Below are 16,868 nucleotides of genomic sequence, written 5' to 3' on the forward strand. Positions count from 1 at the left end.
CTGATTGGGAGAGAAGACTCTTATCTGTAGATTGCTATGTGGTGTCCATTCATCCATTGCTGTCGCGTCTGCTAAGTCTCGCCAATGTACCATGCCTCAGGGCATCCTTGCCTGCAGGGTATGAGATCGACAATGTTGTCCGAGTCATAGGAGTACCTGCTGCATACATGGTGGGAGATGTCCCCACATGTAATGGTGGTATCCGTGTTGACACACTGACATGTCTTGCAGCAACCGCTGTGACAAGGTTGTATGGAGGTTTCCTGAAAGCTGGGCAGTTTGCTGCAAACAATGATCTGTTTGAGGTTTGGTGGTTGTTTAAAGGCAAGAAGTGGAGATGTGGGGATGGTCTTGGCGAGGTGCTCACCCTCATTGATAATGTGTTGCAGGCTGCGAAGAACATGGAGTAGGTCTTTGGCTCCTGGAAAGTACTGGACAACGAATGCTATCCTGTCGGTTGCAGCTTGTGTCTGTCTCCTGATGAGGTCTTTACGGTTTCTCGCTGTGGCACATTGGAACTGGTGGTTGATGAATTGAGCATCATACCCCCATTCTTATGAGGGCATCCTTGAGTACTTCCAAGTGCCTGTCACGCCTCTACTTCTCACATTTAAACAGCCACCAAACCTTAAACAGATCACTGTTCGTAGCAAACTGCCTCGCTTTTAGGACAACACCATACGACCTTGTCACAGTAGACACTGCAAGACATGTCAGAATGTCAACACGGATACCACCATTACGTGTGGGGACAACTCCCACCATGTACGTGGCAGATACTCATGCGACTCAGCCAACCATGTCTATTTCATATGCTGCAGGTAAGGATGCCCTGAGGCATGGTACATTGATGAGATTAAGCAGAGGCTATGGCAACGTATGAATGGACACCGCACAACCTTACTATAAAGTCTCCCATGGGGAACCTTGTCAAATGCCTTACTGTTCACATCTACCGCTCTGCCCTCATCAATCCTCTTTGTTACTTCTTCAAAAACGCAATCATGTTTGCTAGACAGAATTTCCCCACACATAAAGCCATGTTGACTATCCTTAATCAGTCCTTGCCTTTCCAAATACATGTACATCCTGTCCCTCAGGATTCTCTCCAACAACTTGACCACCACCGACATCAGGCTCACTGATCTATAGTTCCCTGGCTTGTCCTTACCAAGGCTGCATTCTCGGACCTGGTCCTTGGAAATAAAATAGACCAATTTGATCAAGTGCCAGCAGAAGAACATTTAGGAGACAGTGATCATTATATCTTAAGGATCAGGATGGTGGCACAGAATGATATGCAACAATCTAGTGTAAGAAAAATCAATGAGAGTAAAGCTGATTCAGTGAGGCAAAAACAGAGACGGACAGGGTTGACTGGAACAGAAGGTTGGCAGGATTGCCAAGACTACATAAAATATCTTTTATATTTTGTTGAACAATAGAAACTGGCAATTCATTAGAGATATGCTTGCCAGTATGAGTGTATTAGGAATAGAAAAGACAAAGGGACTACAGACCTAGCAATAACATCCTTCAGCTCACAGGCAGTAAAGTGTTGCAGTTGTTTAGAATGTAAAAAATAAACAAAATTTGGGAATTATCCTACACCCCGACAGCATTTCATTGAACTAGGATTCTTTGTAGAAAAAAGTAAAATATGGACATTAGAAACTATACTTTTTTAAAAAATACATAGAATTTGATATAATAGGGTGCTCTTCAGTCCAATCTGTTTTTGGAGAAAAAAGAAATATTAACTGAAATGGATCCAGTCTTTGCACATGGGAGCACTTAAAAACAATTATGCAAATGTTCCAATTTAGTAATGGCACTTATGAGTACTGAGACAACATTATTTATTTGGACGACAAGGAAAAGTTTTCCACAGTTGGAAAAATCTAAAGACATCTATAAATTATTTCCCTCTTTGCCCACAAAGTGCTTTCTTGGATGAACTCTGAACATAGCAACTCAAAGTTTGATTGTAAAACTTTCAGAAGTAGGTATATTCTACCATCTTGAGTCAGAGTTTGTGGATGCTTCTGAGAAGCTTTACCTGAACACTTGAGAGAATTGGCCAGCTCGGTTGCCATGACCTGGATAATTAATCCAGTACGCAGTCGGAACATTTCAGCAAACAAACTGGGTTCTGTCCTTATGTACATTGCGAGGTAAACCACAATTTCCTATCAAAACAAAAGTTTATAAATATAAAGCAGCTAATTTACGGTACAAATAAAGTTAGAATAGAATTTTACTGCATAGAAGTACTGCACTATATTTAACCCCTGTGTGCTATTTGAAAGAGATATTCAATCAGTCCCACTCCCCTGCTCTTTTCCTAGAGCCCTTTTTATTTGAAGAAGCCTTTCCTTTTGAAAAGTTTTTATTAAAAATCTAGTTCCTTCTTTCTTCAGACAGTATGTTCCTGATCAATATTACTCAATGTGTATTTTTTCAATCCTCATCTCGCCTCTGGACTTTTTTTTTTACTAAACTTAAATGAAATGTGTCTCTGGTTACAAATTCTGATACCAGTGAAAAAAGGTTTCTCTTCATTTACTCCATCAAAATTATTCATGATATGAATACTCCAAGTAAATTTCCCAAAACTTTTCTGTCTGAAAGACAGCAATCCTCGATTCTCTAAACTTGCTCTATGAATATATTGTACGATTGGGTACCGTCCAAAGCAACAAGATTATTTTGTGCTATGGAACAGCAGTCTGTATGGTTTTAAACTTTGATATATGTACCAGAAAAATATGGAAAGACCAACCACTGGGCATTAGAAAAATGGATATTACTCTCTAGCAGTCCTGTTAGGCATTTCTGATGGTTCATTAAACATTACTTCTATGGTAATGGTTTTTGCCCGAAATGTTGATTTTCCTGCTCCCCGGATGTTGCCTGAACTGCTGTGCTTTTCCAGCACCACTCTAATCTAGAATCTGGTTTCCAGCATCTGCAGTCCTTGTTTTTACCTAATTGTTATACTTAGTACACCCCAGTAACACCACAATGCATACCAGAAAACTTTTTTTAAAATGTGTTAATACCATCAAAATTTCTGTTTCAGTATTCACACATATGCTGATTCTTTCCTCTTCAGGTGGCTCATTTTATTTGAAATCAGACTTGGAATGTAAATGTTAATTTGAGAATCAATTCAGTAATTCCAACTCTTAGAAAATATATCATAGATAACATACATCAATGTACGAGGGATATGGGCCGGGTGCTGCAGGTGGGATTAGATTGGGTTGGGATATCTAATCAGCATGGACGAGTTGGACCGAAGGGTCTGTTTCCGTGCTGTATATCTCTATGACTCTATAATATATATGAGACATCTTAGCAGTAGGTTAACAAGTAACATTAAGTATCAAAACAATCCTGGTACTTTAATTTTATTCACAAATTATCCAAGCTGAACTTTCTGACTCATGATTTGGTGTCCAACAGGATGTTGTGCCAAACTCAGCAAGTTATCCATTGACAACAATGGAGAAATATGAATTGGCCATTAAATCCAACTGTATATAAATATGGATTTCAAACAGGACTCATTAACAGTGCTTTGTTGCATGAACTAACCTGTGTGAGGATGACCAAACTGACATTTTGTTCGCTAGCTTCTTCAATCAATTTTGTAAGTTCATTAAGTGGCAAAGGTCTAATAAGAAAGAAAGATCATAAATTGATTTCATAACTATTTCAATATAATATGACCGAATAACCAGTCTTCAGTGAAGTACTCACGCTGAAATTGTTCTCTCTCGTGGTTCAGGTGGAAGGCCAACAGTAAGATGCTTCTGATTTGATAAGAGTGTTGTGCAAGCCTGTGATAGATTGCATCAAAAATGTAGTTATATAAAAATGCAAATATTATATACTATAAAAGCAATAATTTACTACCAGTTACTGCTTAACTTACCGACAATGAAAACATTTCAATAGCTCAGTAAAGTATTGGATTGTTTTGTTGTTTATGAGAAAACATGCCATATGTCAGACTATGCAAGACTGATCAGGGATTTGTAAGGTGATCAATCTCAGTCAAGGTAGCAGTGGAACTTTCATATGGTTTCAAATACAGCCAAGATTTACCATCCCTAGTTATTAGTAAATGGGCTGCACAGTGGCTCAGTGGTTAGCACTGCTGCCTCACAGCACAAGAGACCTGGTTTCAATTCCCGCCTCGGGCACTGTGTGGAGTTTGCACGTTCTCCCAGTGTTTGCGTGGGTTTCTTCCGGGTGCTCCAGTTTCCTCCCACAGTCCAAAGATGTGCAGGTTAGGTGAATTGGCCATGCTAAATTGCCTGTAGTGTTAGGTGCATTAGTCAGGGATGAATGTAGTGGAATGGGTCTGGGTGGGTTGCTCTTCGGAGGGTCAGTGTGGACTTGTTGAGCCAAAGCTGAAAAATGTGTTGCTGGAAAAGCGCAGCAGGTCAGGCAGCATTAAAGGAGCAGGAGAATCAATGTTTCGGGCATAAGCCCTTCTTCCCTATCTTTTATCTTAGCCTGCTTGGCACACCCTCCTTATTCCTGAAGAAGGGTTTATGCCCGAAACGTCGATTCTCCTGCTCCTTTGATGCTGCCTGACCTGCTGCGCTTTTCCAGCAACACATTTTTCAGCTCTGATCTCCAGCATCTGCAGTCCTCACTTTCTCCTTGTTGGGCCGAAGGGTCTGTTTCCACACTGTAGGGAATCTAATCATCTAATCTAATCATTAAGTAACTGCTTGTAAAGTCTAAACACAAATAATGCTAAGGCTCAGTTGTGATATCTCACACAATCAAATAACAAGCTAACACTCAGTCTCCAGATTGACACCATGATAAGTGGTCAAGTTGTTGGTTGTGTCGCTATAGTCTTACTAGACCATAGGGGCTGCTCTCTCATTAGAGAGAGAGAGAAGTGACTAGTGGTGATTTAACCTGAGGGCAACTAAACAAGGGAAGAGGTTGAAAAGGAGAGTCCTTCATGGTCATCTGAAACTGGTAATAGAATTGAACCCACACTGTTGGCATCACAGTGCTCTATAAACCAACGATCCAGCCAACTGAGCTAAACCGATTCCACAGTAGTCAAGTAATCTACGTATCAAAAGGTTGAAGACAGCGGTTGTCCAGAATCACTACTTTTGTAAGTCAAAAAGAGATTAAAATAACAGTAAAACCCAAAGCTGTCAAAAACAAATATAAAATAGATGTAAAAACTCAGTTCCACATTGCGATGAAAATAGAACTTCACAAATGCTCAGAGCAGTTAGAAGTAATCATACAATAGTACTCCAATTCTATTACAACATTAACATACACAAGTCATTGACAATATAAATTGTAATGCAAACAAAATATGCACTGTATTGACAGAAAAGGTCAAGTGAATATGTGGCATGCCAACAGATTTCAGACTTGGAAAGTATTGAAATTACTATACATGACACTATTATGTACAATGTGAAGGATTGGACTTTTAACTACCTCATCAAGTTCTTCAATCTTTTTTTGGAGCATGCCAGATATGTAACGGATTAGTCCCCACTGGTGAGCATTGCCAGCTTTTGTGTAAAGCTCCATTAGGAGGTCACGGATAGTGGTGCGAGGATCATCAGTCATATTTGTATCCCAATCTATACCTCTACAAAAAGAACAGGAAGGTATTGATTAAAAATCAAACCACATGTTAAGCATCTGAAAAATATTTAATATATTTTTGAAAAATGAAAAACCTTACTTTGTCATATATATTACATTGATTATTTCGAACTGTTCATGTAAGTTTGAGCACGTTTTTAATTGTTCAACCAAGGCTTTGCAATCTATTTCACCAGAGGCAGCCTTTGGCCAATCCTTTGTAGTAGTGACCGTTGAATACTGATACAGAATGAGAATGAAATCAAAATTATAAATTCAAATATTTCACGACTACACTCACACAACTTCCATGGGTTCCATTAGCATAGGTACAGAAAGTTAATTTTAGTTTTATAATTTATGATTGCCATACAAACTCAAATCATAAATGACCTTCAAGCAAGAGAACCAGCTGTCCCTATTTGGGCTGTTTGTCAATGATTGATTTGTTATAGCATCTGAGTGATCAATGAAAAGCAAGTAGGAATGAGCAACATATGCAGCCTTCACAAGTGACATGTTGCCATCCTCATACCAACTATAAATTAAATTCCACACAACCAGCGAGAAATATACAGCCAGACTGTAAAAGCTTCTATTGATATGTGAAAGGAAAAAGGTTTGTTAGGATAAATAACAATTGACATGTGAGAATTTATATTGGGGAATGTGGAGAAAAGAGATAGTTTCTTTGAGCTAGTCTTCTCAGGAAACACAGAAATGTTCCCAGAAATACTAGGTGACTAAGAGACATATGAAACTGAAAAGTTACAAAGAATTAGTATTCGCAAAGAGATAGCATTTGGGAAATTAGCTGGATTAAGGATTGACAATCTGCTGGATTAGATGAGCTTCATTCAGAGTGCTGAAGGAAGTAGCAGTAGAGATAGAGATAGCAAATCTCATTAATTACAATCTCTTGAAATTCTATAGATACTGGAAAGGTTCCTGCTGACTGCTAGGGAGCAAATATAACTCCACCATTTAAAAAGGGAGGAGCAGAGTGTGAAGAAATACTGACATCCATAGCAGTGCATATGTTAGCATCTATTAAAAAGAATGGTGGTTGCTGTGGTAGATGTGATCTGTATGGACTTCAGTAAGGCATTCGATAAGGTTCCCCATGGGAGACTGGTTAGCAAGGTTAGGTCTCATGGAATACAAGGAGAACATTTGGATACAGAACTGGCTCAAAGGTAGAAGCCAGAGGGTGATGGATTCTTTTTCAGACCGGAAGCCTGTGACCAGTGGAGTGCCACAAGGATCGGTGCTGGGTCCACAACTTTTTGTCATTTGTATAAATGATTTGGATATGAGCATAAGAGGTACAGTTAGTAAGTTTGCAGATGACACCAATATTGGCGGTGTAGTGGACAGCGAAGAACATTACCTCAGATTACAACAGGATCTGGACCAGATGGGCTAATGGGCTGAGAAGTGGCAGATGGAGTTTAGTTCAGTTAAATGTGAGGTTCTGCATTTTGGAACAGCAAAACTTAGCAGGACTTATATATTCGGGAGCGAACAAGGAGACCTTGGAGTGCAGGTTCATAGTTCCTTGAAAGTGGAGTCACAGGTAGATAGGATAGTGAAGGTGGCGGTCAGAATGCTTTCCTTTATTGGTCAGAGTACTGAGTACAGGAGTTGGGAGGTCATGTTGCAGCTGTACAGGACATTGGTTCAGCCACTTTTGGAATATTGTGTGCAATTCTGGTCTCCTTCCTATCAGAAGGATGTTGTGAAATTTGAAAGGGTCCAAAAGAGATTTGAGCTATAGGGAGATGTTGAATAGGCTGGGGCTGGTTTCCCTGGAGCATCAGAAGCTGAGGAGTGACCTTATAGAGATTTACAAAATCATGAAGGGCATGGATAGGATAAATAAACAAAGTCTCTTCCCTGGGGTGGGGGAATCCAGAACTAGAGGGCATAGGTTTAGGGTGAGAGGGGAAACTTATAAGAGACCTAAGGGGCAACTTTTTCATACAGAGGAATATACAGCCAGACTGGAATGAGTTGCCAGAGGAAGTGGTGGAGGCTAGTACAATTGCAACATTTAAAAGGCATCTGGATGGCTATATGAATCGGAAGGGTTTGGAGGGATATGGGCTGGTTGCTGGCATGTGGGACTAGATTGGGGTGGGATACCTGGTCGGCATGGATGAGTTGAACCGAAGGATCTATTTCCATGCTGTACATTTCTATGATTCTATGACTGCAAGGCGATCTCACTGAAACTTACAAATTTGTCCATGAAATGGCAAGGTGGATGCAGATAGAACGTTTCCCCTGTCTGGTGATGCTAGAAGTACGAGATAGATCTCACAAAAAAGATCAGAAAGACGGGGATCAGAAAGATTTTCTTAATTCTGACGTTAAGGAATCTTTTGAATGTTCTAACCCAGAGGGTTGCAGAAGCTTAATCATTGCGCAGTTTCAAGACAGAAATTGATAGGTTTATGAAGACTAATGACATTGACAGATTGGTGATAGTGCAGGAAAGTGTCATCTAGGAGATGTTCAGCCACGATCTAAAATGGCGGGCCAGGCTCACTGTGCTGAACAGCCTGCTCCTGTCCCTTTATAAACAAAATTGCCCATTTGCAATACACCAATGTATCAGGGAGGTAACAGCTTCACTACATCATGAGGAGACATTTATTTCACCATGGGCAAAGCAAAGAAGGACAAGTCAGCCCTGGGTGCAAGGCAACCTTCCATGGTACAAGAATGACAATCAATACTTTTAATTCCAGATTTGCTAACTACTAGAATACTTCAATGTAATGTTTACCAACATCACTGCTGCTAAACTCTTGGAGATTCACTTGCCTTAATGCCAAGTTTAAACTGGCACCTGAAAAGGGAAATCCATGCCACTAGTTGCTGATCATTTCTCTTTGAGGTCAGCAGCAAGTGGCATTGTTACATTAATGGTTGCAAAATCCAGTCAAATCAGATGCGCATTTCCAATTCAAATCATTTTATTAGTGACTCTCAACCAATTTGCTCTTCACAATTCCCCAAAATCTGATTAAGTTTCTGTCTAGCTTGTTTCTAACAGTCAACTGCATTTCCAATAAATGCTCATTTTGAGTACATTGGTGGATAGAATACGTTTGTCACTGTAACTAGAAGTTTGCTTCTGCTCTACAGCCTTAAGTTCAAGTTCCTTCAGAAATCCAAATAACAAAAAGATGCATTTATTTCGTGTCCATAACAATGTAGAATGTCACAAAGGTGAGCTTTAAAGAGCACAATTGTCAGTTCATTTTGCCTTAGGATCGAACACCTTAATCAAGCTAGCAGTCTCTCAAACGTCTGTTGGGGTCCTTCATAGTGACAGTAATGATCATTGTGTCCCTTAAGCTTGCTTTGCTATTGCTGATCAGGGTGCTAATTTCACATCCCTTAATATCTTTGGAGACTGAAAATGCACCTAAGATATTGTACAAACCAATTCTCAGAAAGATTTTTACTTTATTCTGTGAAAGGGAAATTAACCAATTTATTGTAATTCTTTGCGGTAGTAACGTGTTGTGGACAAAAGGTGGATGTATTTTATTTCAAACACTAGAAAGCATTTGGTGCTACATAAAAGGGTCATTACAGAAAATAAAAATTTACTTTCTCGGGTTGACAAACTGGAGAGAGATAGGCCAGTTAACTGGAAAGACAGTAGTCATAAATGGATCATTTTCAGGTTGATAAAATGTAATCAGTAGCATTTCGCAGCTATTAGTGCAAGTGCATCAAATTTTTACAAGTTATTTAAATTACTTGAATGAATCGATCAAAGGTACGGTTGCTCAAGTATGTTGTAAAGAGGATGCAAGCAAGCTATAAACAGTAGGTTTGTGACAGACTGGTTAAGTAAGTGGGCAAAAGGTCTGGTAAATGGAGTATAACTTGAAAACAATAGAGATTTGTCCATTTTAGCAAAAAGAAATCATGTCACAATGGTGAGAAATTGCAGAGCTCCGAGATACAAAGGGAACTGGGTGTCCTAAAGCACGATGCTACAGGCCATGGGTTTAGGGTGTGCTGTCTAAATAGCCTTTGTGAATTTCTGCAATGCATGTTGTAAATGGTCCACAACTCTGGTGGAGCAAGTGAATGATTGTGAATATGGTCCTAATCAAGTGGACTGCTTTGTTCTGGTTGGTGTAAACCTTCTTGTTGGAGCTGCATGCATCTCAGAAAGTGGGAAGCAATCCATCACATTTCTGACTTGTTCTTTGTAGATAGTGGGCAGGGTTTGAATAATCAGAAGATGAGTTACTCATTGCAGGATTCTGAACCACTGACCTACTCTTGTCGACAGTATTGATATGGCTAGTTCAGTTCAGTTTCTCGTCAAATATAACCTCCAGGATGTTGATCAGGGATGTTGAATTGCAGGTAAAACAAGCAATAAGAAAGCAAACAAAAATTTACTGTTGATTTTGGGGGGAATTGAAAACAAAGATAGAGGTTATGCTTCACTTACATAGGGCATTACTGAAATCACATCTGGGATACTGTTTATTGCATTATTGCCTGTGTTCAACGAAGAATGTAAATGCAGCACAAGTAATTCAGAGAAGGCCTGCTAGATTAATGTCTGAATTAGGTTGGTTGTGTTAAGAGGAAAGGTTAGGCAAGCTAATTTTGTAACTGCTAGGTATAAGAGGAGCAAGAGTTGACTAGATTTCAACACAAATCTTGAGGGACCTTCACAGTGTGGATGTGGAAAGGAGATTTCCTCTCATGGGAGAATCTAAAATGAGGCGTTATCTTTCAAATTAAGGAGTCACCCACATTTAAGCTGGAGGTGAGAATTTTTCTTCTCCAAGGGTCATGAATCTTTGGCACTTTCTTCCTCAAAAGGTGGTGGAAGCAGACTCTTTACATGTCTATAATGCAGAGGTCATAGATTCTTAACAAGTAAGAAGCGAAACATTATTTCGGGTGGGTGGGAAAGTCGTGTAATCAGATCAGCCATGACATTATTGAGTAGTGAAGTCGGCTTTAGTCACTACCTCCTGGTCCAAATTCATATATGTGAATATTCCCCGAACAATATATCCTGTTTGCTCTATTCACTATTACTAACCTGGTGTTGTCCAAGTGTTTTCTAGTAAAATGCCCAAATCTGTCTTTGGTAACATTTCCTAGAGGTTGTTTCCATTTCTATTAACCTCTCATTGTTTCCCTTTCCTAGCTTAACTTTGTATTTCTTGGTATTAACTTTGTAAACAACATCTCTAACTTGTAATCTAAATGTTTCCTCTATAACTGAGCTGCTTGTGGGGCCCAATTACAAATCCTCACAATTTTATCACTGATAAATAATCCAAAGCAATTGACCTCAGTATTATTCCTTCCCCAAACCACATACTTTAAAAAATGTAGCCCCAGAACCAACTCTCACAGTAAACACGAGTTTATATAACAAAAAAAAGTTATTACCTCTACATTGTCTTTTGTCTGGCCTGAAGAAACAGACAAAGAACTCGGTGATGGATTGGTGATAGTTAACAAGCTGCTGGGTAGATAAAGAGAGACATCTACAATATAAAAAGAAATAAACTTAGCATTTTTACATTCAAGTTATCATTTGAATTAATCAGAACAAATATTTAGTTCTCGAGAGAGAGAATATGAAATAAAAGTACTGGAGAAACTCAGCAGGTCTGGCAATATCTGAGGAAAGAGAAACAATTCTGAGACCAATATCATTCTTCTTCAGAACTTAAAAAAAGCTTGAAAGTGGTGTTTTTTAATGCTAGTCATAATTGGGGGGGGGGAATAAGTGGGACAGGTGGTGAACATTCCCAGAGCAAACTGACAAAACTAGTGATAATGGTGGTAAAGGAGTGATATCTTTGCAAAACAGGTGTCAATGATAGCGGAGAAACAGAAAATAGATCCAGTCTACAGAAAGCAAAGTCAACAAAACACAAGCGAGATACTACCAGGGGTATAAGAAAAATTTACGCTAAAGTTGTGAATCTCAGTCTTGTGTCCTAGAGGCTACAAAATGTCTAACTGAAAAATAATGTGTTGTTCCAGCTGCTTGTGTTGAGCTTTATTGGAACACTATAGCAGTCCAAAGATAGAAATATTAGCATGGGAGCAAGGTGGTGACTGAAATGATAAGCAAATGAAATGTCAGCATCATTCCTATGAAGAGAGGTGTTCCACAAAGCAGTCATCCAGTCTCCATTTGGTCCCTCATCCCTCCTCGGGGATATTTTGTTCATCTTGCTCTCAATAGAGAGAACTCTTTTCTCCTTTTTACGAATAGTATTTACACCTATTTTACATATTTCTTTCTCACTTACAATCTTTTTTTTTTACTTTGGGCACACTCAACATCAGTTCCACTTGCTCATCTTCCCCCTCTGCCAGGAGCATTAAAAAACACAATTTTCCAGCACTTTCAATTACTAAGAGTCATACTGGATTTGAAATTTAAACACAGTTTCTCTCTCCACAGATGCTTCCAGACCTGCTGAGCTTGTCCAACACTTTATTTCATTTCAGCTCACCAGCATCTACAGTATTCTGCTATTGTTACCTTACATTTCAGTTTTAACATGCAACCTCACATTGTGTCCATTCTATACCTTATTGCACAGAAGGCCATTTGGCCCATCACCTGTGCCAACTCTTTAACAGAACCATAAAATTAGCTTGACCCTACTGCTCCATCCCCAAAGCTCTGCATGTTTACCTTATATCTTGTACATTTATTGTACTCACAAATTGTCTGAACTGAACCTCTTGAATTGTGTAGATGTCCAACGTGAATAACAGAAATCCTGCTCAAAATCAACAACAATTGAAATAATCTACTAACAAAAGCCAAGAAACATGAATTATTAAATGAATTTCTGTAAAAGTGCTGTTAAATTGGAGGAGAACAATTGGTATTTGTAACAACTTGGGAGAAATAACAAATCAGAAAAGAACAAAGGAACGTCAAACTTTTCTTTAAATACATTCAAAGGATACAAGTGCACTGGTTAGGCCAGCAATTCTCGCCTGTCACTAGTTGCTATCAAGAAGGTGGTGTTGAACTGCCTATTAAGGAAGGCTGTTCATAGTGGTACTTCTTCATTGTTGCTATCTAGATCCAGGTCAAGAAGGTATGTTGCTAGTAGGGGAGCTTACATATGTGGTTTGCCCATGTATCCACAGCTCTTGTCTTTCTGAATGGCAGAGGTCATGGGCCTGTTGTCAAAGAGGCCGTGGTGAATTGTTGCAGTGTACCTTACAGATGCTACTGCCACTGACATCAATGCTTTGGGAAGTCAAGTGGCAAGTTCCTTGTTGCAGAATTCTTGGCCTCTGGCCTACTCTTGTAGTCATAGTACTTATATGATTGATCCAGTTCAGTTCCTGGGAGAAAGCAAGGACTGCAAATGCTGGAGAGTCAGAGTTGAAATGGGTGGCACTGGGAAAGCACAGCAGGTCAGGCAGCATCCGAGGAGTTGATGTTTCGGGCATAAGCCCTTCATCAGGAATGTCAGGAAGGTCTTTTGCCAAAAACATCAACTCTCCTGCTCCTTGGATGCTGCCTGATCTGTTGTACTTTTCCAGTGCCACCCTGTTTGACACTAGCTCATTTCCTAGTCAATGGTAATTTCCAGGATTTTGATTAAGTTATCTAGCACTATTGAATATCAAGGATAGATGGTTAATTTTTTTCTTGTTGGAGATGGTCATTGCCTGGTACTTGTGTGACAACTGTTAATTGCCAAATATCAGCCCAAGCCTGGATGTTGTCCAGGACATGATGCCCAAGGACATAAACTTCTTTAGTATCTGAGGAATCATGAATGGTGCTGAACATTGCTCAATCAGTGAACAGCTCCATTTCTGATATTATGTCAGAGGGAAAGTAATCGATGGAAGCAGCTGAAGACAGATAGACCTGGGACACTATACTACACCATTGTCTTGGAACTCCAAGAATCACAAGCATCTTTCTCTGTCTTGGGTAGGACTTCAACCAGGGGAGAGGTTTCCCTCTTGATTCTCACTGACTAGCTTTGGTAGGGTCTTGATACCACACTCAGTCAAATGCTGCCTTGACATCAAGGACAATCACTCTCATTCAACTCTGGAGTTTAGCTCTTTTGTCAAGAGTCAACTAGTCCTGATGCAATGATCATAAAACCGTGAGAAACTATTTTTAAACAGTGACTGTTCATAAATTAAACACAAACAAATGGGCAAAATATCTTGAGCTACAGTAAACATCATCACTTCTTTCAGACATATTTTCGTTTGTTCAACAATAAGTGAAGAAAGAAAGGAAGGAATATAGAGGGAGTTGAGGCTAGAACTTCAACTGATGGAGTTCAGTTAGCTTTAGAGATCATTAACAGCCCAGCATGCTTCAGCAAATGGATTAAAACTTTTCAAAAATTCCCCTCACTGGCTTCCTGGTTTGTGAACACATTTTGTTATAATTGCAATTGCTCTGCCAAAGGGTACTTTTAAAAGAATCACAGACATCCTACATGAATTTCAAGGTTTTTTTTTTAAATTAATTCATGGGATGTGGGCATTATTGGCTAGGCCAGCATTTAATGCACAAACCCAATTACCCAGAGGGCAGTTAAGTGTTCAACACTTTTCTGTAGTCCAGACCAGGGCAGGACAGCAGTTTCGACGCTAGTGAACCAGATGGGTTTTTCTGGTGGTCAACAATGGATTCATTGGAATGAATGGAGTCATCATTAGACTCTTCAATCCAAATTTTTATTGAATTAAAATTCCTCCATCTGCCGTGGCAGAATTCAAACCTGGGTCCCCAGAACATTACCTGTGTCTCTGGATTAACAGTCCTGTGCTAATTTCACAAGGCCATTGCCTTCCCTGGGTTAACCCTGGTAAGGTTATCCCTTAAAAGTGCTCTTAAAGTCATTGTAAAATTTCTTTTAAAAATGATACCAAACTAACTTTGAATGTCAAGTCCTTTTGCTTTGTGTGCCAGAGAGACCAGGTCCCGTGTGGCATGTGCAGCAGCACGAAAACGATGCAGACCCTTTTTCTGTGCAGTTGGCAGCTTATCAGATTGTGGTGGCTTGCTCTCCAACAGTTGGTTTAAGTATACTGTTAATTCATCACGGTTTTCCACTGTGGCAATGAAAACACTCATACTTTAAAAAGGTCAATTCTTGATTAACATCAAGCAAGGCACAAGAACTGCCATATTTGAAGAGTCATACAGGCAAGCAGACCGGGGGGAATGGGCTTTGAGCTTTGCAAACGCATGCACATGAGTATTCTGCAGCAGTCATGAAAGGAAGTTCCTATTCCAGCCATCATATTATCTGACTTCAAACAGCCAATCAATTGAACATACAACTAAGTAAAAAGTAGCAAATGATAAAATAAAGGCCATTTTGCTAATCGGCACCCTCAACAGACGATGTATTGGTTTAGAATGGATTCTGATCCACGAACATAATCAAGGAAAATAACATTACAGATTTTCTGATACCCAAAAAAAAAAATCACAATATTAAAAAATACAAATTAATTTCCTAGCTGATGACGAGACAAGTGAAATAACTTCAGAAGCCAGTAACCCTTCACTAAGTCACTCTTTATTTACATGTGGAAAATCCTTGATACTGCTCCAATTTCCTCAGAGCCAGCTCTCAAAATGATCAGAACCTCTGACAGTAGTTTTTTTAAAATTTTATTAAACAATTACAAAAGAGTTTACAAAAAAAAGTTAACATTTACAGCTGTATACAACAGCAATTTTACAAGGGAGAGGAGCAGCAAAGCCAGGCCCCAGTTTACAGGGAAATGAGAACAAACCCCAAATCTCAGTTTCAAATATGAAAAGACTTCAACAATGACATTTGTACATGAGACAATCCTGTTACATAGGAAAGTGCAGACAATACAGACACAGCAAGCCTCCGTCCCTCCCACCTTCCGGCCAATCTAAGGCAGCCTGCCCCTACACACCTTCCTGCTCTCGGTCCACCCCATGCCCCTTCCAGTTCTCGGTCCACCCTGACACACCTTTCGAACACCTCGAGGACAGCAAAGTGCAGACAATACAGACACAGCAAGCCCCCGTCCCTCCCACCTTCCGGCCAATCTAAGGCAGCCTGCCCCTACACACCTTCCGGCTCTCGGTCCACCCCATGCCCCTTCCAGTTCTCGGTCCACCCTGACACACCTTTCGAACACCTCGAGGACAGCCCGGCCCAGTACCCACCCGGGGTGACAGCGGTCAGGACGGCCTCCCACCTTCCGGCTTCACTATCCACCCTCAGCACATTTCGACCACCTCTAGGACAGCCTGCCCCAGTACCCACCTGGGGTGACATCGCTGAGGATGGCTACCTGCCTTCTGGCTCTCGGTCTGCCCCTATACACCATTGGGCTCTCACCCATCACGATGCGCCGTCCGGCCAGTGGGCTATCCTGACACACCTTCCGGCCACCTCTACGACAGCCCGTCCCCTTCCCAGGGACAACAGCGTGCAGGGTAGCCCACAAGCCTTCCGGATCGCAGCCCACCCCTATGCGCCTTCTGGCTCTCGGCTGCTCTGACACACCTTCCGACCACCTCTAGAACAGCCCGTCCCGATCACCCATTCTCAGGACGACAGCGCTCAGAACGGCCTACCCACCATCTGGCTCTCAGGACGACTGGCATCAGGGTAGCCTACCCACCCTCTGGCTTTCGGGACAGCCTACCAACCTTCAGGTTCACAGGATGGCCTACCCACCCTCTGGCTCTCGGGGTGACAGCTTTCGGGATGACCCGTGAGCCTCCCAGCTCACAGTAAGACCTGCCAGACCCAGGGACACACAAGACAGTGCAGGTGATAGACCCAACAAACAACACAATACAATTAATTATCAAAAAAAAAGAGTCCTTTCCGGTACACAGTCCAAATATATAGACTCTTCAAACTGCAGAGTCCACCGATAAAAAACAGGGTCCACAACCAAGGGCAAAGTCCACTCCTGAATGCAGCAAATGTACACCCCACAGCACACAGGTGTTCAGTCTCCATAGAGTCCTGGCCCAGCCTTGGAAAACCAGCCCACTCACAGGAACATAGTTCATTGTACAGGTGCAGTTAACTCACAGGGGTTTGATCCACTCCTGAAGGCAAGGTCTTCGCCCAAACTCCAGGATTCAGCAAGTACTCACCTCCCAGCGCGCACACACACACACACACACACACACACACACA

The 16,868-nt window shown here is 40.8% G+C and overlaps 1 protein-coding gene across 10 annotated transcripts in view; it reads right to left on the minus strand.

Annotated features, from left to right (window-relative positions):
* Positions 1–16,868, minus strand: part of phka1a (phosphorylase kinase, alpha 1a (muscle)) — a 111,713-nt gene that overhangs the window by 27,276 nt on the left and 67,569 nt on the right. For 9 of the 10 annotated variants that reach the window (XM_043704548.1, XM_043704554.1, XM_043704553.1 and 6 more), the window contains 7 exons: positions 14,599–14,775; positions 11,095–11,192; positions 5,747–5,886; positions 5,494–5,650; positions 3,766–3,845; positions 3,601–3,679; positions 2,060–2,189 (listed from right to left, as the gene is read on the minus strand). In XM_043704548.1, coding sequence (XP_043560483.1) covers positions 2,060–2,189; positions 3,601–3,679; positions 3,766–3,845; positions 5,494–5,650; positions 5,747–5,886; positions 11,095–11,192; positions 14,599–14,775 — 861 coding nt within the window. The remainder of the gene's footprint in view (positions 1–2,059; positions 2,190–3,600; positions 3,680–3,765; positions 3,846–5,493; positions 5,651–5,746; positions 5,887–11,094; positions 11,193–14,598; positions 14,776–16,868) is intronic. The other variant, XM_043704556.1, reaches the window with a different exon arrangement.

The sequence above is a fragment of the Chiloscyllium plagiosum genome, chromosome 15 (genome assembly GCF_004010195.1).
Source record: "Chiloscyllium plagiosum isolate BGI_BamShark_2017 chromosome 15, ASM401019v2, whole genome shotgun sequence".
NCBI lineage: Eukaryota > Metazoa > Chordata > Chondrichthyes > Orectolobiformes > Hemiscylliidae > Chiloscyllium > Chiloscyllium plagiosum.